This window comes from Sphaerodactylus townsendi, linkage group LG01, assembly GCF_021028975.2.
Source record: "Sphaerodactylus townsendi isolate TG3544 linkage group LG01, MPM_Stown_v2.3, whole genome shotgun sequence".
Lineage (NCBI taxonomy): Eukaryota > Metazoa > Chordata > Lepidosauria > Squamata > Sphaerodactylidae > Sphaerodactylus > Sphaerodactylus townsendi.
In genome coordinates this window covers 78,771,671-78,794,487 of record NC_059425.1, presented here as the reverse complement: position 1 = coordinate 78,794,487, position 22,817 = coordinate 78,771,671, and the positions used below count along the sequence as shown (strand labels likewise).

The 22,817-nt window shown below is 43.4% G+C and overlaps 1 protein-coding gene across 2 annotated transcripts in view; it reads left to right on the top strand.

The window, feature by feature from the left end:
* The first annotated feature begins 1,632 nt into the window (after window positions 1–1,632).
* PRKD3 (protein kinase D3) overlaps window positions 1,633–22,817 on the top strand; it is a 63,309-nt gene continuing 42,124 nt past the window's right edge. The window contains exons 1-2 of one of the 2 annotated variants that reach the window (XM_048484573.1): window positions 1,633–1,757; window positions 5,002–6,005. In XM_048484573.1, coding sequence (XP_048340530.1) covers window positions 5,718–6,005 — 288 coding nt within the window. In that variant the 5' untranslated portion in view covers window positions 1,633–1,757; window positions 5,002–5,717. Of the gene's footprint in view, window positions 1,758–3,871; window positions 4,004–5,001; window positions 6,006–22,817 lie in introns of those variants that run through there. The other variant, XM_048484580.1, reaches the window with a different exon arrangement.

The following is a 22,817-nucleotide window of genomic DNA, read 5'->3' as shown; positions in this document are numbered from 1 at the left end:
AATGGGAAGTTCTCACAATGGAGAGATGTAGGGAGTGGTAGTGACCCCCCCTAAGCGATCTGTTTTGGGACCAGTGCTCTTTAACCTATTCATAAATGACCTGGAAGTAGGGGTGGGTAGCGTGGTGGCCAAGTTTGCAGATGATACCAAATTATGTAGCATGGTGAGAACCGCAAAAGATTGCAAAGAGCTCCAAGCGGACCTTGATAAATTAGGTGAGTGGGCTCAGAAATGGCAAATGCAGTTCAATGTAGCAAAATGTAAAGTGATGCACATAGGGGCAAAAAATTCCAAACTTCACATACACACTACAGGGGTCAGTGCTATCAGTCACAGACCAGGAAAGGGATTTGGGCGTCTTAGTTGATAGTTCCATGGGAATGTCAAATCAAATGCATGGCAGCTGTGAAGAAGCCAAGCTCTATGCTGGGGATCATTAGAAAAGGAATTGATAATAAAACTGCAAAGATTGTCATGCCCTTATATAAAGCAGTGGTGCGACCGCACTTGGAGTATTGTGTTCAGTTCTGGTTGCCACATCTCAAAAAGGATATCGAAGAGATAGAAAAAGTGCACAGAAGGATGATTGAGAGACTGGGGCACTTTTCCTATGAGGAGAGGCTGCAGCGTTTGGGACTCTTTAGTTTGGAGAGGAGACGTCTGAGGAGGGAAATGATTGAAGTCTATAAAATTATGCATAGGGTAGACAATGTTGACAGAGAGAATTTTTTCTCTCTTTCTTGCAATACTAGAACCAGGGGGCATTCATTGAAAATGCTGGGGGGAAGAATTAGGACTAATAAAGGGAAACATTTTTTCACGCAACGTGTGATTGGTGTTTGGAACATGCTGCCACAGGAGGTGGTGATGGCCACTAACCTGGGTAGCTTTAAAAAGGGCTTGCACAGATTTATGGAGAAGTCGATCTATGGATACCAATCTTGATCCTCGATCTGAGATTGCAAATGCCTTAGCAGACCAGGTGCTCAGGAGCAGCAGCAGGCCATTGCTTTCACATCCTGCATGTGAGCTCCCAATGGCACCTGGTGGGCCACTGGAGTAGCAGAGAGCTGGACTAGATGGACTCTGGTCTGATCCAGCAGGCTCTTATGTTCTTAACTAGCAGTCCGCTTTTTGCTTCTTTTCCCCTCTCCCACCCTCCAATTGAAAACTACTTGCAGAACTTTCCATGCAGCCCAAACAACATGACCGGCAAGCGAGACTAGAAAGATCGGACAGCGAAAACTCTATCGGACAGTGGATCTCCCCTGGCATTTTCAGGCACGTTGCGAAGAAATGCTCGTATTTCGCCCCACAGTTATATCCCCACGGTGGCGGTTCGCTGATGCCTGTTGCCACCTCCCGCTCCCTTGTGACCTCGTTCACCAGCTTCTTTCACGCGCTCCGCGGCTTTCCCCGCCCACTCCTCCCCCTCCTTCTCACTCTCCCGCAGCGGCTCCCCCTCCCCCGCGCCCTCGCTCTGGCGGTTCAGAACATCCACCGCCACAGGCACCAGAAGTAACGGAAACTCTGGTCAGCAACCTGCGCCTGCGCCACCTCAACCCCGTTGGCCGACTCCCGCAACGGCACAGTGGTTGCTGTAGTTCTTCTCGTCGTCCGTCTCTGGGGGACAGAGGGGGATAAAAACTTCACTTCCCAGCATGCCTTTCCTGTCCCGTCTCTGGCGGCTGAGGCGCTCGGTGTGTGCTCCAAGTGGGAGCGGCGATAATGAGATGCGTGTGAAGTTGCCTGTCCCGGTAAGAGACGGACTTTTGCCAGAAGCTCCAGTGAATGGTCGGGCATTTGGAGGCGGGGGGTTTGAGAGAGAGAAAGGGGGGAGGGGGAAAAGCAGAGCTGGACAGTGTGAAAAGTTATTTCAGTCCCGCAACGCCGCCCTTTCGGGAGTGAGGTGGGGGTGGTGGTGGTGGTCCGGAGGGAGTGGACGATCTGGAGGCAGAAGCAGCCGCGCACTCCTTGGAGCATCCCTCCTCCTCCTGTGCCATGAGGGCAACTCCCCCCATCCAGATGTGGTCGAAGGGGGAGGCCGAGGGCATCCAGATCTGGACTGGTGGTTGCTCGCCCCGGCCACATCATCCTGGCCTCGAGCGAAGTCTCGTCTAGGTGCAGGCTGCTTTATCTTACGGGGGCCGAAACTCCCGTTCCCCTTCAGAAACAAATATTTCCTCGGCCAGTTTTATCAGGAAGGGAAAGGAGCCAATTCGCCTTTTCTGCCTGTTGCTGGTCACCCGCCCGTGCTCCAGTGTGGGAAGGCAGGGGAGTGAGAGGCTAGCCTTCGCCCGCAGACCTGCAACCTGTTTTCAAGGTGCTGCGAAGGTTTTGTCCCGGGTAAAAGCCTCCGTAGCGAGTTCTCAGCCTGGCGAACTGTTGGATTGCGAGTGAATAATAAAAATAAAGGGGAAAAGGCCCAGATCGGATCATCTTTAAGTGTAGCTTGATGTGCTGTGGTGTGATTCCCTTTCTTCTTAAGTTCTTACTGAGAAGTTGTTTATCGTTAACTTTTATGCCGTCCGGGTGCCTTAGCAACCTCCTTAGACAGAAGATGTTCAGAGGCGCCTGTGTAATTACCCTGGTATTCCTTGGTGGTCTCTTATCCAGATAATTGCCAGGGTCGACCCTGCTTAACATGAGAGATCTGAGGAGATCAGGCTGCTGACATGAAAGGACTAGTGTTGAACCTGATGGGAATGTATTAGAATAAATGCTTTAAATACTAATCTGTATAGCATTTGTTTGTTCAGATCTCAACTGAAAAGAAATATCAGCTTTAATGAAATGCTTCTCGCCCTCTGTTATAGTTACTGTGCCCTGGTCCTCTCTCACTAGATTGCTAAAGCTTTCTTCCTACCTTCTGACACACTACTTTTCAATCAGTTCAGAAAGTCTGATAAAACTTCTTTGCTGTCTTCTAGTTGGGATCAAATTGTCCCTTCCCTTTTAATTCAGGGTTCAAATTTATGAGCCCACTGTATAGAAACTGCTGCATTTGCATTTCCTACTGTGTTTAAGATTCTGTATCACTAAGTAATAAGTTGCGGGCAATACAAGTGTTACTGGTATTTAAGATTCTGTCATTGTCCCTTACCTTTGGAGTCATCGGCATTTTCCTGGCATCAACACAAAAGTAATTCTTTAGCATCTGTTTTCTGTAGTTATCTTTTTAATTGAGGGGTGCACAATATTTTAGAGGCTGTGACAATGATTTACTATTAGTTCATGAAAGGTTTTGAAAGAAACCTAAATTTGCCACTTTTCCCCCCTTTAGTACTGCTGAAGTTATGCAACGTTGCCATTTAATGCACATGAGTGGTTCTTGTTTTAATATATGAACAGATAGTAAATGGATGATGAGCCTTCAGGGCTTGACATACCTGCTGTCTTGGCCTTGTGCTTTCTTCCTGTCTGTAACACTGATTCTGTTCCTGTGAGAATACTGCTTTGCCAGATACCTCGTAAAGTAATATGTGCTTGGTTTTCCTCTTGTGTCCTACAAACTTTTTTTTCTAGGAATGGGAGTAGCAACAATATTAGGGAGAGATAAGAGTTAAGCAGAACTGCAAATAATTTTCGTATTTCACTGTGGATGTGGGAAGACATTTTATGTAGCCTTGCTGTCCCCACAATTTGCTGTTGTATAGCGCTGGCTCTTCTCAAGCTGAGTTATGGTGTGTGTCTCATCTCATAAGATTGGCATCAATGTGTAGTTTCTGAAATGTAGGCATCAGACATGATTCCCACTATATCAGCTTGGGTTGTCGATCATTCTTTTATATAAACAACACTGTTGACTCTAGTCTTGAAATGCTGATTTGCCTCTTTCTTTAAACTCTCAGCCTTCTTGGAACTGCAGTTATTAAAATACCAGTGCTTAATAATTGCATTTTCTCTTGACCTGCAGAAAGGACTAAAATTTTAGCACAAGGACTAAAATGCTGTCTTAGGCAAACCATTTTTTGCTATTTTTGAGCATAATAAAAATTTTAAGGTAAGTACTGAAAATTAAAATAATTGCCAAATGACAAATACAATTCTTAAGTTGAAAGAAAGCTAGGAGGCAGCTTTGCTTTTTAATTCTGCATGAACAGTGATTTTTAGGATTAGCAGTAAGTAGTTATTGTGATAGGAACCACTTTACTGGTTTGTTAGAATTCCAGCAATGGGTGCTTAGAGCAGCGTAGTAGAAGAAGCTGAGCAATGAAGACTTTTAAAACTGATTATAGCATTCTAAACAAAGACACACTTCCATGGTCAGTGCAATTTAGTGTACACACAAATATATGCTGCCCATATTCATCCTGATATGTTTCCTATCTGTACTGCACAAAGGGGGAAATTGGTGTGTATGTAGTAGCAATCATGTGCTGAGGAGTGTGGGTGGAGGAATTAAATGGTACCTCATTTTCTGGGACTTTCTGCACTTCCTGTTATTGCAGAATATTAAACTGGAAGCATAATGCTCCAGTGCATATGTGCTCTTACAAAAATGTTTGGAAAGCACCAGTATAAAATATAGTGGTTGTTGAAAAAATTGTTACAGGCAGTATTATCAGTTTGATTATTCTAGCTGAACTTATTGTGGAAGGAAAACTCTTACGCATGGAAATATTTACCTGTTCAATGCTGACGTGTTCCAAACAAGTGCCTACTTTGTATTATTGCCCCTCAAAGTTATGACTTCTGTAATATGATTATTTTAGTGCCATCCAGCTTTCCAGCACAGGGATGTGTTATATTTTTTAATCGGTTGCTGTGTGAGCCATACTATAATGGATGTAGCCTGGGTATAAGTCAGAAGAAAAAACATCAGGTTCTTGATAGGATGTATAGCATGGATAATATATCTGAATCCAATACAGTGTATACAAATGGACCATAGCACAAGCATTTGTGGGTCTAGTATTTTTAATTTTAAGGTGTACATTTATGGTGCTATGTAACAATCTCAGTACATGTAAAATAACCAATTTTCCCCCTTTCCACTAGGCAATACATTTCAAAATGCTGCGAACTACGCTTGTGAATCTGCTGCTCGTGTTTATTGAAGGTGTACTTGTAGAAATGTTTCTTCCTTTTGTCAGATGAACACCTTCTAAAAATGAAAACTTGGGAGACCATTGAGGGCAACCTTATTTTCTCATCTCTATGAATTACAACAAGAACGTCTGAAAAAAGAATAATTTCCCCAAAGACAATACATGAGGCACAGGACATCATTCACATCTGAAAAACAAATTGGCAAGGGTATCAACATCAATTGTAACTCTGAATGTGATATTAGATCATTGAGCACAGTAATTTTAATATGAAGGATTTTTTTCCCCAAGCCAAGCTGAAGTGTTCTCAAAAGCACTGGAATGAAGAGCCTGTGTGAAAAAACAATGTCTGTTTCTGAAGAGAACATTTTCATAATGATGTAAGCCTCTCCCAACATCTGGATGTGGTGCTAAAGGCAAAGTATTTTAGATCAGCTGATCCGAAGCTGTGTAAAAAGGACCTTTCATTAAAATAACTTCTGGCCAAAATAATATTATTATGCACAAGATGAAAGGGAAAATGAAGATGACTTAGACAAGAGGATTTTTTTCTTGAACTGTAAAAGGGAAGCGTGAAATTACTCTTGCAGCATTGCAGGGTAAAGAAAAAAGCCTACATTTTTTCTTTACTATTAAGAAAGTCTTGACGAATTTAAATTAAGTCAGATGTCATCGAACGAATCTTCTCCTTCCACCTTACAGAAATTTTCCCCGTCTGTGTCTCATGCTGCTCCACCTACCCCTTCATTATCTTCAAGTCCACAATCGGGGCTCTCAGGTCAGCTGTCCAATGGCAGCTTCAGCACACCAAGTCTCACGAACTCTAGGGGTTCTGTGCATGGGGTCTCCTTCCTGCTTCAGATTGGTCTCACACGAGAGACTGTCACCATTGAGGCTCAAGATCTCTCCCTTTCTGTTGTCAAAGACCTAGTATGTTCTGTTGTTTATCAAAAGGTACAGTACAATTCAGCTCAAAATAATATGTTCATGTCTGTCTTTTATTTAGCTGTTTTTTTAAAAAATAGTTACACTGAGCTTATGTAAGGAATGTTTATTATTTCTATTATTTGTTGTCTGCCTTTCTACTGAGACTCAATACAGTTTTACAGAGTATAAGTGAAATATAGTCAACAAGATGGGACATACAGTAAACAGTTCAATAGGGTCTGGATTTCAGAAATCTAAAATGGAGCAGTGAAACAAATGTGTAACAAAGCATAGATATTTAAACATGACATATTAAATACTGCAGAAATTACATAGTAGGTGCATACTTACAGCTACAGACAGTATATAATAATGTAGTCAATAGTATCTTCTTCTTTCCAAAGCATATTTCTGAACAATTGTGATGCCAGAAGTATGGGAGAATTCCTGACCTCCTCAGGCAGGCCATTCCCCAGGGTGGAGGCCACTACTAGGAAGGCATGCTTATGGGTGACTCTTGATGTTGCCCGTTTGCAGGATGGTACCTACGGAAGGCACTGTTCAGACGAGTGAGGTTGTTATAGTGGAATGTAGCTGGAGGGATGGTATTGCAGATATGATGTTCAAAGGCAATGCAGGGTGTTGTATATGATAGCCAGTATTTTGAATTGAACTTAGTAACTAATGGGCAATCAACAAAGCGCAGAATGGGTTTGCTATGCATGCTCTGCCTAATTCTTCATAATAATCCAGTGGCGATGTTCTGATTAAGTCGGAATTGACTTAGAGGGAAGACCTGTGTAGAATGCATAACAGTAGCCTAGTCTTGATGTTATCATACTGTGGATCCAGGTGGCCAGTTCAGTTCTTTCAAGATAGGGGTGGGTGGGCATTGAGCAGGCTAGACTGAAATGGAAGAAAGTCTTTTTTCGGGACTGCATTACTTCTCCAGTAGAAATGCTGGATCTAGTATTTTCTCTGTAATACTATTCATGATATTATTGGTGAGAAGGAGGGAAACACTCCCCCATCCCCCGCAGAGTGGTATAATAACTTCTTTGGTTGCAAGTAGTAGCAACTTTTAAACTCAATAGGAGATGTGATCAGGAACTGAAGATCCAAGCAGTGATGAATTTTTAGAGTCCCTCTTATAATACTTTTAAAATAAAACTGTAGTTACATTCATGCCCTACTCTTCTTCTGAGGAGCCTAGAACATACATTAGTGCCACAGCAACTGTAGAAGACAGGTTAGGTTAAAAATAGTCTGTTCAGATAATTTTCCCCGCCCCCTGCCCCAAGATTTACTTGGATGGAAACCAGAAGGGGCTGTAAGGTATGTATGCTCATTAACCATTTCTGCCATCTCTTATCTTTGTGGGAGAAGTGAATATTTTTATTTATTTATTTATCTATTTATTTATCGATTTATTAGTAGCCCTCCCCCAAAGGGCTCAGGGCGATGTACATTTAAGATACAACACAAAAATTAAAACCTATTATACAATATTTAAAACAGAAACATAGATGGCGATCCCCCCCCCCCCGCCCACTGGAGGCCGGGAAATACTTCAGCCCGACTGGCCAAATGCCTGGTGGAACAGGTCTGTTTTGCAGGCCCTGCGAAAACTCGTTAAGTCTCGCAGGGCCCTGGTCTCTTTAGGGAGCCTATTCCACCAGAGGGAGTCCAGGACTGAAAAAACCCTGGCCCTAGTTGAGGCCAGTCAGACATGTTTTGGGCCAGGGACCTCTAATGGGAACTCCTCTGAAGATCGGAGGGTCCTACCGGGGCAATATGGGGAGATGCGGTCCCTCAAGTATGCAGGCCCAAGGCCATTTATAGCCTTAAAGGTTAAAACCAACACCTTGAACGTGACCCGTAACTCAACCGGCAGCCAATGAAGGTGGTATAGGACTGGAGTGATCCGGTCCCGGCTAGACAAGCCTGCAAGGAGTCTAGCTGCTGCAGGTTGTATGAGTTTCAATTTCAGGATCACAGTCAAAGGCAGGCCAGCATACAGCAAGTTACAATAGTCCAACCTGGAGGTGACCATTGCATGGATGACTATGGCTAAGTCTGTACAGGAGAGGTACGGGGCCAGTTTCCCGCAGATGATGGAACACTACGCGGGCTGTATGAGTCATCTGGGCCTCAAGCGATAATGCTGGATCCAGGGTGATGGCCAAGCTTTTGACGGACGGGAGCCAAGTGCAATGCCTCGCTGTCGACCATAGGTAGGCAAAAATTCCGCTGGTCACACGAGCGAGTGCAATGCCTCTCTGGTCCAGAACCCATTCCTGGAAGTCCATTGCATATCACTGTTCCATAGGAACATCATCTTGGCCCCTTCCGCACACACAAAATAATGCGTTTTCAAACCACTTTCACAACTGTTTGCAAGTGGATTTTGCTATTCCGCACAGCTTCAAAGAGCACTGAAAGCAGTTTGAAAGTGCATTATTCTGCATGTGCGGAATGAGCCCTTTTGTCAAAGTTCTACTTTTCTACAACTACAGTCAGAAATAGTGCAGGCATCTCAAATTGCAGAATGCTGATCATGTTTTAATACACCAAACTAAAATCTGTAATTGTTTTTAGTGTATTCCATTTTGTTTGGAGTATCATTGCTATAAAATATAATGCCCTCTTCAAATTCTGTTTTTCTGAATCCACATGCAAGAATCATGTTGTAACAGGGCACTTATCCTTTCATGCATCTTAGATACGTTACTGGAATTTGGCTTAGGTAATTGGGTATCTTAAACTACTGACTTGTGGTGTACTCTTGACTGAGACTCTTACATTTAGTTGTAGAATATCACTTAAGCTGGTGCCAGTTTAAAGTTTGTAAAGAAGTGAGGTTAAATTGGTACCTAACGTACCATTTTATAGGCTGAATACCTAACAGTGAACTCAAAATAGTGTTTACAGCAGAACACTAAAACAGACAATACTTGGCTGTTGATATGTAGGGAAAAGTAGAAAATCATATTAGATCAGGTATGTCAAGCCAAAAAATTATGAAATCATTTCTGGAAGCTCTCATCAGAAATGCTCTTTGTGGGCTACAGTGCTTACTGGCTTTCACGGATAGTTGTTGGGATGGGGGGTTGTTGATATTTCTGGGTTCCCAAGAACACACTACAGATAAAACGTGCCGTAGGTCTTATATTAGTCACTGCTTGTATCTGTACATAACATAAATGTATGCTTTTTTACAGTTCATATGCCAGGTATAACACAAAGACATTTCACACCCACACAGGCCAGTAAAAAGCAGCCTTTTTTTAAATCCGAGAGAAATCAATCCTAAAACAGCATTAGCCAGCTATTATGGCAGCAATCACTTATGCGTCAAAAAATCCACTTGTTGCAAGTCCTGCATTAGGTTGATCTATAGCACCTAGTCTGACAAGATACACAGGAATTCATTTGAAAGCACTGAGGCCACCGCAGACTCAAATTCCTTTTTCTGGTGATGGCTCCTCTTCTGCAAGGTTTTGGAGACTGCCAGAGACTTGTGGAAACAGCTTTAGAGGAGGAAAGTGGAAGAGATTAGGAAACTGAAACTTCACGAATTCGAACAGAAAATGTAGAAAAATCGTCCAAATGTCACAGACACAGAAGGGGGAGGAATACTTCTTTCCTAGTTACATAGGTTAATTATGTAAACATATGCACATTATAAAGGACTGATTTCTAGAATATTTCACCTTTGCCCACCAAACCTTCTCCCAGTTGGCAATCTGTGTGTAACCCACCAGATTGCCAGGCTGTTCTAGTTAAATTGGCTTGTGCACAAAAGTTTTATTTATCTGTCTTGAAGTCAAAGTGCCGATTGCTATTATTCCTGTTTTGGGATTCTCAGCTTAGCTCTGTTGCCATTTTTGCTGCAGTCACGATAGCCTGCTTTTGATTTCAGCTGCATGTAGTAAATCTATAGATACCAGGAAAAAAAAGCATTCATTGTTTTAGGGAGAGAGCGCAATTTCAGTGCTTCCCTGGGTGCTATTTTCTCTTGATATGTCCCTGAGAGAAGCACAATAGGCAGTCTCTGAAGTTGATGCATATCTTGAGTTCATAGGAACTTCTAATTTCTCACAGCACATTAGATGTTCTTTCCTAGGGTACAGTTTGGAAATTACTGGTGAATCCTATTATATATGTTACTATATTATTTTCTTCAAATCATGACCATCCCAGTAAGACTTCGTGTGGTGAAGATTACTGTACTGACATTGTGAAAACAAACCTGCAGTCTTAGCATTGCATGTTTTGGGAGTGAACTATTTACTGTGCTTATTGAGAATTCTGTATAGTCCCTGAACTGAATGCTCCTTAACCAAAAAAAGATAGGATGACTGAAGCATTCTCTTTCTTTTTCACTTTTTTAGTTTCTTTATTCTTTGTGTCCAGCATGACAACATCTGTTCAGATTTCCATTTAAAGCAATGCTCTCCAGTTATTTTAAAAGTGCTTTCTCTTCCCCACTGCAGACACATCACTCTTTTTGATCTGTCTTACCGCATCGAAGTTGTTTCTGTGTGAGCTGGTTCTGCTTATGTCTGAGTGCAACTTCCCCATCCTTTTGGCTGTGTCTTTGAAGCTGCCTTCCATTGTTGTCTGTCTTTTGATCTTTGCTCTTATGCCATCTGTAAAGAATACATTTCAGACATGTCCTGCCTCCTCTTCATCTTGGCTCATGAATGTTAATTCCCCCCTTTCTTTCATAATATCCAATAGTTCGACTTTCCATTTAAAACAGTACTTGATGACCATAGATTAATTGGAAACTTTGCTAAAAAGCCATTAACAGGAAGCAAAGCTAAATTTATATTAAAAATAAGTGGGAAATGCACAATATGCCCTATTTGGATATGATAGGTTTGAGATTTGTATTTAGAATAAGAAGTTGAAGGTATATCGATAATAATGGGAGCCATTTCACTTCCACACTAATGATTAGATGAATTTTCGTGGAAATATTTTAGTAAGATAATTGTTCTTTCAGTAAAAATATTTTTTTCATTAAATATAAGCACATTACAGATTGTTTTAGGTGCTGTGACTGAAAACGGCTTATGCTAGTTTATTGGCTGTTCTAGAACTATTTTGGAGGTCAGACTTAAGGTTGCATTCTCTTGAAAATAATAATTTTTGGATTTTAAATAAGTAAATGATAATTTGTTAGGCTATTTCGTTCTGTTTTAGAGTCTAAGAGATATGTTTTATAAACTAAATTGTGGCATTTATTTTGTCACTGTGGATGTAAGAATTTAGTTTCAAGACGAGGTGTTGGATTAGAAACTGAACTTTTGTGCACACTTTTCTGCTTCTATTTCATTTTTCCTGTTCCCAGATTCTTCTACAACTTTCCCTGACACATGTCATGTTGTTTTGTTATACAGTACTGAAAGTGCTTCAATTCCTTGTCAATAGAAAAGGTGAATTGAAATGATTTGGCTAAGTTTGGATCCTCTGAAGCTTTAGAGATAGTGGATCCTAAATACAGACTGTAGTGAGACAGCTCCCCATAATCCTGTTTATTGACTGCCCTGCCCTCAAACGGTATAAGGAATACTGATTTTTTTTAAAAAAGAAATGAGTGGACTGGACTTCTGAGAGAGATGTAGGGGTTGATGAGAAGAAGTTGGGTTGTTCATTGACCCCCACCTAGAGATGTCAGTAGGGATCTTTTATATTAAGTGGTTGTCCTGCCTCTTTCATATATAGCAGTTACACTTAGGATGCTTGCAAATGATTTAAAAAATCAGGAGTCACTGGCTCAGTTGTCTTAAAAGCAATAGAGAGATTAAACAGGTAATAGAACAAACACTGTTTAGTACCAGTTTTGCTTCTTGTCCAGGCTTCAATCTGTCTGCGACGTGAAAGAAAGTTTAAAGCATCACTTTCACATCTATACAAGTTAGTTCATTTCTTAAACATGAAAAATTGCTCTAAGGGACAGTGCAATTAATACTGGAACTGGTGTAATTTACATGAACTTTTGCATGACTGATGGAGTGAAAAAAATGAAATGGAGAGGCACACCATTTTTCAATGAAATATAATGTTTTTCTAATATGGAAAGCACTGCCTCCTTTAATACTAGATCATGTAGATACAAAAGATGTAATCTCAGGCCCTTTCCGCACTGCGGAAAGGGCGTCCCTGCACCGGCAGGAATCCTGCTGGTGGAGGGTCAGAGCCCGATAAGCCGGGGGCGTCGCGGCTTGGCCCCATAAGGCGGCAGCGGGAGGCTCCTCCGAACGCATACTCTTCCCCTTACTCACCTTGTCGTCCTGCGTCGCCCTGCTGGACTGCTAAGACCCGCCCACGCTGCCCTCTGACCTCCAGGGGTCGGAGGACAGCGAGGAGAATCTCAACAATCGGCTGAACGGCAACGCAGGATAACGGAAGCAGAATAAAGAAGAACGGCAGGGGAAAACAGCATGTTCCCGGTGGTGCCGTTCACACCATGCTGGCGGGAACACGCTGTTTTTCAAAAACCTCCCTCCAGGAGGGAGGTTTTTTGGGGCGGCCTGACGCTGCCCTGGGGGAGGTGAAGGGAAGCCAGGTCAGCACCTGCTCGCGCGTTACGTTCAGCAAAGCGCCCGCCTGTGGCCGAGCATATGGGGATGGCATTTTTGCCGTACCTAAGGCGTCATATTTGGGCCGTGCGGAAACGGCCTCAGTTTTGCTGTGATTTTCATTAATGCTTCATCAGTGGAAACTTTGTCAGAGTTCGGTGTATAAAAAGGGCATTGAAAGGTGATTTCATGTATTCAGAAAGTATTGTACTTATAAAAGATTGCATCTAAGAAATTTGTCATGTGATCTACAAATCAGGTTTGCAGACATCTGACGTTCAAACAAATGTAGAGTCATAAGAAGTTTGTGTAGCAAAATGTGCTTAAGATGAAGTGTAGTAGCTATTTGGGTAAAGTGGTCAGTAGCTTGTTCTTGGAGGTAGTATGTGTTTGTGTGTTTAGATGGAACCATAATCCTCAGTGATCTAGAGATGCAAATGAATTTTGCTTATAGTCCTCCTTTCCAAGTTTAAGCTCTGCTGAAAAACTGAATGGCTGACTTCTTATTTTTTGATATATAATTATGCAGGAGGAAAACTTTTAAAAACTCAGTTATATATACTTAGAGGTAATAACTGTATCAAAGGACAATGAATCCCACAAAATAGTCCTCACAATTTATTCATCCATAATACAGCATATTGTTTGTCAAAGTCTTTTACTAATCCATTGTATTTTCCTTCATCAACTTCTTTGTGTATTTTAGTTGCTGCTATTATTATTAATCCTGCTTTTTAGACCAAAAATGACTTGCATCCTTCAAGAATATCGTCCTTGCCCTAAAAGAAATGGGAAGGGGAACAAAGGGAAAAGTTATGGGAAGGAGATGTTAGCCAGTGTCACAATGAATTGAGAAATCTAACCAGTTGAGGGCCAAGCTCATCTTCTTTTGCTGCTATTCTTCCTGGGAACTGGATGCAATCTCCCAATGGTATTATGTCTGTAGTGGTGACAAAGGTCAGAATAACTTTTCCCTAGCTTTTGTGGCTCTGGGGCAGAGCTTAGTTCTGTTTGACAGTAAAATGGAAGCAATGTCTCTGGGACTGCTCATTCTCTTCTTGATGGCTGGTCTTCTCACTGAGATGGCTGGGGAGAAGAGGGGGAGTGCTGCCTCTCAATGACTCTTTAACCTCTTGCTGGTGGTAGTGGCCAGAGTGTTCTTGCCCTTACTTCTGCAGTCTCTGGATGTATTAATGCCCACTCCATGATGTGGCTTAATTTAAGTGCTTTGCTGTTTCTGTTTCAAAGAAGTTACTTGTCCAAAGTCATGAAGTATTGATTTGTTTCTCTCATACTGATGTAGGTTGATTGTGTGAAACAGTATATGCAGTTAGTATGGTAGATCAAGTTATTCACCCCTCCATTTTGTCCTATACCCTCCAACTCTTTCCCACCCAGCAGTTTTATTGTAGAATTTGTCCTGTTCCTCTTTGCTCTGTAGATGGGGCTCCTTTCAGGTAAGTGCCTTTTCTAGTGGGAATTGAGAGACCTGCTAGATAAGAAGAATCTCCTTGTGTGCTGCTTTTGACCTGGTTAGTGCTGCTTCCCCGGCATATTTATCCAGGAATCAGTGTGTATTATTGGAAATGCAGTCATTCAGAGTCAACAGCTTACATAGGGAGCCATAGGAACCACTCCATAAACTGTGAGTTACAAGGTGCTGTTTTTCTTTTACTGACAGATGCCCCTCCCACCGGACAGTGAGAATTCACTCCAGAGGGTTCTGGAATGATCTCTTAATTTTATGCAGGGAGGATTATATGTTAGCTGGAGGAGAGAAGTCCTGCAAACTTCTTCCACCTGTTGTCTGGAGTTTCTTAAGGTGCTGTGGAAGATGAAAGAGGTATTGTTGTCAGGGCTGTAGTTCCAGACAGTTTGAAAGTTGAAGAATCTGACCCCCAGGATGAAAAAGCTGATCATTCCTGATAAAAGTGGAATGGTTCCCTTTGACAGCCATTGGAGTGCATAGTTTTGTGCAAACACAGGAGTTCTATGAACAGTCCAAAATAGGGAGTAAAGTGTGTGATAGAAAGCAGCCTGCAACTTCTTATTTGTCTAGATTTAGATTTACAGCATTGGGATAGCAACTGTTAAGCACTTATGTCTGTATCAACTTTGGGCATTCCTGATTGCATGAACAAGCCTGAAATTAATCAGATTTAAATTAAGGCATTTCAAGCTCAATTCCAGTTCCTTAGCAATTTGCTTAGACATTTTTTGTATGCTGCTTTGCTGAGATGACTGCGTTAGTAAAGAGGTTGTAGCTGCCACAGGTGACTATAAAGCCCAGCTATCAACTTGTTAGTGGATTTTTGACTGAGAGGATGGGGGACTTTTTGGGTCTACAAGCTGTGCTCTTCCCAGGGTTCTTACAAATTTGGCAAAACTTGTAGGTGAAAACTGAGAGGGGCAAGAAGGTTCAGTCAAACAGCAATCTTCATTGCTTGCTTTGAGGAAACACCTGTGGGTGATTAATAGGTTTTGCCACTGGTAAACAAAGAATAGAGCTCCCGTTGGTGAACCGGAGAGACTAGAGGTGGGAGGAAATATGCCAGATGGAAGGAAATATGCAGGGAGTCTGGTGTGAAAACAAGAGAGTGCATTTTCAGCATTGGCATCATTGAGGTGATAAACCTCTGCCAGAACGTTCTATTTAATGTTCTTCTATGGTGAAAACTAGGTTTCAGGTGGGAGGGTTCTGTCTCAGTTTTTCTCCATGGCATACCTATATTCTTGTGTGGAGGATTTCTTTTTTAAATGGAAGAGCATTTAGTCGTGTGTGTTCCCACTTGAAATCTGGTGTTCTTCAGTCATAGGTTTACAGTCTTAGGCCGTTTCCGCACAAATGCGGAAGTGGCCGGGTCGGCGTACTCGACGCCGACCCGACGACGCTAGGACCGTCCACATGGACGGTCCTAGAAAGAGCCGGGCAGCCGGCGCCACGGAGCACCGGCACCCGGCCGACCCGGCATGTCCCCGGGCCTCTGGCGCGCCGCCAAGGCCTGGGGACACGCCCCCTGGCCCTGCGCGCCTGCTCCAGCGGTGCAGGGCAGGGGGGGCGTGTCCCCAGGCCTCGACGACGCACCGGAGGCCCAGGGACAAGGTAAGTACAGGGAGCGAGGGGGTGGGGAAGTGCCTGGAAGCCGCTGCCGTTCGCACGGCAGCGGCTTCCAGCCGGCATTTCCCCAACAAGTGCGCTTCCGAGCGCACTGGGGAAACGCCGGCGTGGGGACAGGCGGCCGGCGCGAGGGCGGCGCGGCTGCGGCACAGCTGCGCCCCCTGTGCGAACGGCGGCCTGGGGACGGCGTTTTTGCCGTCCCCAAGCCGCCGTTAATGGCCCGTGCGGAAAGGGCCTTAGAGAGTTATACCTTTTGTCAGGTGGTGGGAAGAAATTCATTGTCTGACTCCTGTGACCAATACTGGATGTTGCAAAGGAACTTGGTATCTGTAAAGTATGTATAAATAATAAATAGCTTTGGAGTGATGAGGTGTAAGCTCTTCAAGTAAGTTGATGCCCACAGTTCCAGAGGGCAGAAAAGGAGCTCTACTGGTGAACTGAGAAGGCTTGCTGATTTTTTATGCAGCCTTTTCATGTCATATACCCAAGATGATCACCTAAGTGGCTTGAGTTGATAGAACGCAGGTCAAATGGAAGTAAGAACTGCTCCTAACATGTAGAGAATGGTTAGTGGGAATCCCCCCTCCCCCCAGTATTTTATTTTAATTGGGCAAACCCAAAATGGATTGATGGCTGATCACCAAGTTATTGTAACTTAATGTGATGGAGTTGTTAACCTTATTCAACAGAACTAGAAGATGTCTTTGCAAAACATATGTGCACACTATCTTGGGGCATAAGTTTTTGTGACATCTTTCAGGGTATGCAGAGTCCCCAGACTGGAATAAGAACAGGCTAAAACAAAGGCTACAGTTGTTGCTTTGGGCAGTAGGCAGTGAATTACTAAGGCAGTTGTTCACAAGGTAGCAGTTCCCTTCTCCAATAGGGAGTTCTTTGACCTGTCTCCTGAGCAGCAATAACATGCAGAAACAAGTAACATCTGAGCTGATTTGGCACCTTTCCAGTGACAACTGATACTTTGCAGTGGGGCTTTGCCTGGAGTCTGCCATTTTAGTGGGTTTCATCTCTTTTGCAGTATCAGAACATGTTCTTTGAACAGGAGGCAGTCTTCAGTCTCCTTTAAGTGTGTATGAGCATACCCAGCTGCTATATCTCATTGTCTATCATTGTTCTTGTGTTGCTGCTTTGTGTGTTTGCAGCTTATACACATGAAGAACAGCACAAAAACCATAAGAATCTGACACCTTGTTCTTCTGGAGGTAGCAGACTTGTATCTGGGTTATTATACCACTTCAGGATGATGGGAGTTTACATGATAGAATCCTGGTGCATACAATAAACATCCTTGCAAGTAGGAATTTAACCTGTGTTTAAAAAAAAATATTGAATACAAAAGCAAACAAACTTGTTGATTATCTGTTATGCTGTTCAGGTATCCTGTCAAGTTGCTGCTGTGTTATCTGTCTTAAGCCTACGGATATTAGGCAGGATATAAATACTTAAAATGGTGTATCTGGTAGAAAGATAAACTTGTACATTTTTTTCCTAGCACCTATTTTTCTGTGTAGATTTTTGTTTTGTATGGAGGCTTCGACCTCTGTAACCTATTTGTTTAGTCCTCCAGGGCAATTGGTTGGTTCTGTGTGACACAGTATTCTGGATTAGGCAGACCAGTGGTTCTGCTTATAATCTTATCCTACCTTACCAGGATGTGCTGTTGTAGGTTTTAATACCCAGCTAGAAGTTAGCATGCTTGAGATACTGTTTCCTTGTATCTTGCCCAGCCCATTAAATCAAGATCTTCTTCTCAAACCGTGGTGTCTGTGCCAGTGCCCTCTGAAGCAGGTAACAACCAGGAACAGGCCTTTCTCAATGGTGGTTAGCCTTTGGAATGCCTTTTCCTTGAGTTTTGCCTAATACCTACTTGTGTGTCTTTTATGTGCCAAGGCAAATATTTTTTTTTATACCCAGGCTTTAAACTGAGTGGTTCTGTGGAGAAGTGGTGTATAAATTTCTGAATAAATAAATATGGACTTCAACCACTATGTTCTGTTTTATTAATCTTTTTGTCAAAGTGATGGAGCTCCAATGCAGGCCTTAGGTTGTGAGCCACTGGCCAAGAGCCCTTTGGCACATGCTACTGGTACCACCCATGCTTTAAGCACTGGCAAGGAGGTGAGACAACCTAAATGTAGCAGCAAAATCTTTGTTTTTCCCTCTCTCAGCTATATGCCAGGATTGGAGATGTATATTATTTAAGTGAGCCTTGTGATTTGATTGAGCAGGGAGGAAAGGGGAGCATCTTGAGACAGAGGCCATTTATGTACTAGGGTTCTGCCTCGCAGCCAGCTTACTGTTCCTTCACCATAGACTTTTCTGCTCTTTCTGAGCCACCATGAGGCAGGGCAGATAAGCGGTGCAGTTTCCAAATGCTGGCAAAATGTGACCTTTCTTGTTGCTTCGCTTTTCCACCTAAAGCAGAATGGCTAAACAAGAAGTGTAATTCTTTATCTGAGTGTTGTTGCTCGTTCCTGAGCTCACCCAACAGCAGGTTTTCTTGCTCTTCTGGCCACTATTTCTGAACAATTAGAAGGGCTTGTGCGTGTGTGTGTTTTCCTGGTCCAATGCTAGAGCAAGGGACTGGTCTAATACTGGAGCAAAGAATTGGGGGTGGAAGAAGCTTGCAAGAAAACAACAAGGCATGCAGGATTTAAACGTTTGTCCTGTTGGACTGCGAGAAGTACTTTAGGTAAGAAAAAAAGGACCCTAAAAATCAAATAGTGTAGGCAAAAGGGGCTCTGCTGGGGTGATACATTTATTGTGCATGTATGTATAGAATAGAAGACTCCATCCCTATTGTCTGTGTGATTTAATTTGGTCGTACTGGGTGGAGTGCTTGGTTTCGGTTTCTAGTCCTTGTGGCTAATGCTGATGGTTGTAAGAGGTATCTTCCTTTCAAATAAACATTGTTATGGACCGGTTTGTTTCCTCTGAGTGTTCCTGAGAACTGTTTGAGTTCTCCTGCCCAAACTCTTGTCTTGTGCAAACAGAAAATCGTGGGGAAACCCCATTATGAAGCAAACAGCCTTGAGGCAAGTAGCAAGCACAAAAGCTCAAAGATGAGGTAAATTCAGGAAGAGTTCTGAAACTAGATGACTGTCATATAAGGAGAACCAAAATGGGACAAAGGGTGGACACGATCATAAAGGCCTCCTTTTGATCAAAGTATCCTATAGTGTGGTACATATGAAGCCAATTGTGCAGAATGATTTATCCCTGGCTTGTCCTTTCCATAACCTAGTTTCAGAACCTTTATACTCCATGACTGAAATTTATGCAAACATGTTCCACTCCCGCTTTTCTTTTAGCCAGCATGACATCCTTTATTTCATATACACATATCTTCTGACTGAGTCTCACCTAACTTTTCTGGTGAGCAACCGCTTGGATGGGAGCAGTTATGATTTCTTCAGAATGGCAACACAAGTAGGTTTGTTATGGATGAAGGAGGCAGAATGAAAATGACCAGAGGACCTGTAAATTGCAAAGTGTTTTTGTGTATGGCAGTGTGGGGGGTGCATGCGTGTTGGTGTAAATTCCATTCTCCCAGTGGTGCAAAAATGAAGTGTTTTAATATATTGAACACAAAAGCAAGTTAAATTACTAGGAAACCAGATGTTGAGTTTGCGGCTTAAATTAGGAACTCCTCAAGAATATGAATATATCACCATGAACTTTCCAGAGTTGAAATCGAAGATCCAAATGTGTCCTAAAGAACATCCAAATCGAAGATCCAAATGTGTCCTAAATGGAACTAATGGTATGCATAGAAGGAGCAGGCTATTCAGTGGTGTCTGTTTGGTTTGTGGAGTCAAGAATTTTGTTCAAATGGTTGTTGCTTCATTTCTCTTTGCTTGATGAATTTCTTTAACTCTTTGCAGTTCATGTTAATTTCCAAACCCTGCCTCCTTTTTCTTTGTAGCAAACAGCTGTGGTGAGCTGATACTAGAGCAAATCATTTTGTAAGCCAAGATATGCATACTTGTTAAGGCCAAAGAACATGCAGATGAGGTCACACTAGAAAAGTTATCCTGACTTCTTTTTATTTAAAAGACCCATTCAAACATGAAAACACAAAACAACTGAGAAATTAAAAAACAAGTCCAGGAGTCAAGTGGTTAAATTCCAGGAATACTTTCCTATAAATGTCTAGCAGATGGGGATTCTTCTCTTTTTTTTAAGATGGTAAAGAAATGGGTGTTCAATTAGCTAACAATATTTTTCCCATGCTTATAATGTAAATTACAAGTGTAGTCCTAAGCCAGGTTTTTTAAATCTTTTGTGTTGAGAGTAAAGGATGGCAATAGATATCCTTATACTCTATGTTCAGCACAGATCATGTTAGCAATGAGAAAATTAATTAAAAATTGGATAAGAGGAATTTGGATGTGTATATAGTTGACTATCTTGAGAAAATGAAACTAGGCTGACAATGTTGGACAGGGGAGGAAAGCGCAAATGAAAGAAGCTCTGAATACTGTGGTGGTGTGGAGGCTTTCAACAGCTGGGAAGTAGTTTTCTTTAACTTATTTGTAGCAATCACCTTATGTTTCTTCTTGGAGATATGTTCAATAGTATAGTGACTCCTGGGCAAAATACCTTTTAAATCATTTTACAGCCACTCTGACGCCCTGGTGATTGGGGAGCTCTGTTCCCTCCTCACCTGGATTTTGGTGGGTCAAACGGAAGGATGTGCTGCAGTGATGGAAGAGCCCTGTGCAGTAAGGGTTTGCCTATTTCACCACTCTTGATCATCGTTTAAAAGCCTTTGCCTTTCGATGCTGGCTTCAACAATGCTAAAATAAAGGCATGCCCTAGTTCAGGGGTGGGAATAACCAGAACTCCCATTGCGGGAGAGTCCAACCCCATCTGGAGCAGAGGCCCTGGCCTGATTGGTTGAGATGGTGGCCTGGAAGAACGTGGGAGAAGGGTGTGGACACAGGAGGGGCAACCAAGGGAGGAGTATAAAAGGTAAACCAAAATCACACAGTAGAGGGGAAAGAGGGTAGAGAAGCAAGAGAGCTGAGAAGCAGTGAGTAGTGGGGAGGAATAGTGAAGTGAGTCAGGAATGGAGAGAGAGTTGAGAGTGGGACTGAGGCAGTACCAAGGCAAAAGTATGCCAGTGTGAAACTGACTACAGGACCTCAGAATTGTTGTAATGCCCCCAAAGCTACAGTAAAGGTTGGATAAAACTGCTTTGCTGCCTGCAGTCATTTGTGATCTTTAGTTAAGATTTTTCTACTGTAGGAGTGGGACATCTTGTGTGGGTGTGATCTCGACCAATTGCAGAGAGGCAGGAAATGATGAAATTCTTCCATGTACTTCCTGTGAGGTCTTGGGGTCACCTTCTTCAGTATTTTCCTGCCTCTGCAGAGAGCAGACGCGTTTTTTGGCTCTGGCAAAAAACCCTATTCGTAGTCTGTTTGTGTCAGTCTGTGTTTGTCTGAAGTCCTTAGAGGGGTGAGTAAGCGCTGATCCTCAAGCTTGGGTGGGGAAGAGTAGTCTCAGCTGCCGCTGAAAGCAACCGCTTCTTCCCACCCACCCCTCCCCACCCCCCCCTTGGCAAATAGAACGCTATGGGGTCAAATAGACAGTTCATCATGGACGCTGAGGTCGCGCTTTTCGCCTCGGAACGCGAAACCTTTGTTGAGGCTCCGCGGCGGAGCGCGATGCATTACGCCTCCCGCAAAGTCGAAGGGCGGCCATAAAGAAGCGGGGGGAGAAGCTCCACTCAAATGGACGCTAGAACGCATGGCGTGCAAGGGAAAATCTGGCGCCTCGGTGCATGCGCCAGTCATCCCAACTCTCACCAAGAAAAAAAGAAAAAAGAGCTAAAACGGCCGGGAGTCTAGCCTCTTCCCAGGAGTGCGCCCTTAACCGGAGAACTTCCTTATAGCCGCATCACTCCTCCGGCCTTCCCAGGGCCTCGGAGCAGTCGAGCTACACCTCAAGCGGGCCCCCCCGATCAACTGGTTCTTCCCTGTGCCCCTAACAGGCAAGACCCACAGGATCCTGAACGGGGAGATTCTAACACTGGGCAGTTAACTCCAGCCTCCTCCTGGATGAACGCAGCCCCCTGCAGTTTTCGCTGAGTTCCTTAGAAGGGAGATAGACAAAGCTCTTGATGCAAGAGATCAAAGAACAGCTAATGCCTCGCTCCTCTACTCGGGTCCCATAGATCCCGCAGTCCCCACCCGAGAGGACTCCGGCTCCTACAGAAGGGACCCCTTAGCCCTACCTAATGAGGGAGGAAGAAGAATTATCCAGTTTAGACGGCTCTGATGGGGGGAGAAAAATTCTCTGACACAGAGGAAACCCCTGAGCCAGCTGTAGAACAATCCATACAGTTCTTTAAACTGGAAGAAATCCAATCCTTAATTTCTAAAACTATCTCCGCTCTGGATTCACTGTGACCCTGAGGACGCGGAAGAACAAATTCCCAGCCTTCCATTAACGCTTCCAACAAGCCAATCAAGGGCTATCCAAAGGCACATCATCCTACTTCCCCGCTGATAGGAGGGCGACAAGTATTTCCCTGTTCCTGAATGCTTTGTTAAAAGGATTCATAGGGAATGGCTCAATCCCACTGCCCACAAGGGCTTGCCCCTAATTTTAAGAAAAAATATCTGATGCCTCAGCAGTTTCACGTCCTCCTCCAGAATCCTCCAGTTGATGCCCCTGTGTCCATCCTACATTCCGGGGCACTGGTAGCCAAAGAGGGGGAGGGCAATATCAAGGACCCGCTTGGATAGGAGGTCTGAAGCAGCGCCGTGGATCCCATGAGTGGTTGGCGGCAGCCATCAAAACTCTTACGCCCTCCTCCACAGTGGCCAGAGCCTCCATGGTGTGGCTCAAACGTCTCCTGGAGATGATTCCAGTCGAAGCAAAAGGCATCAGAGAAGGCATCGAAAGGGTCCTTTCTGCCAATTCCTTCATAGCAGATGCCACCTTCGACGCCATGTCACTGGTAGCGAGATCCTTAGCCTCTAACATGATAGCAAGACGCAACGCCTGGATTCGCCCATGGCAAGCGGACATACAATCTAAACACGGCTGAGTGGCTGGTTATTCATACTATGGAGGGGCCCTATTTGGCAAAGAATTGGACGA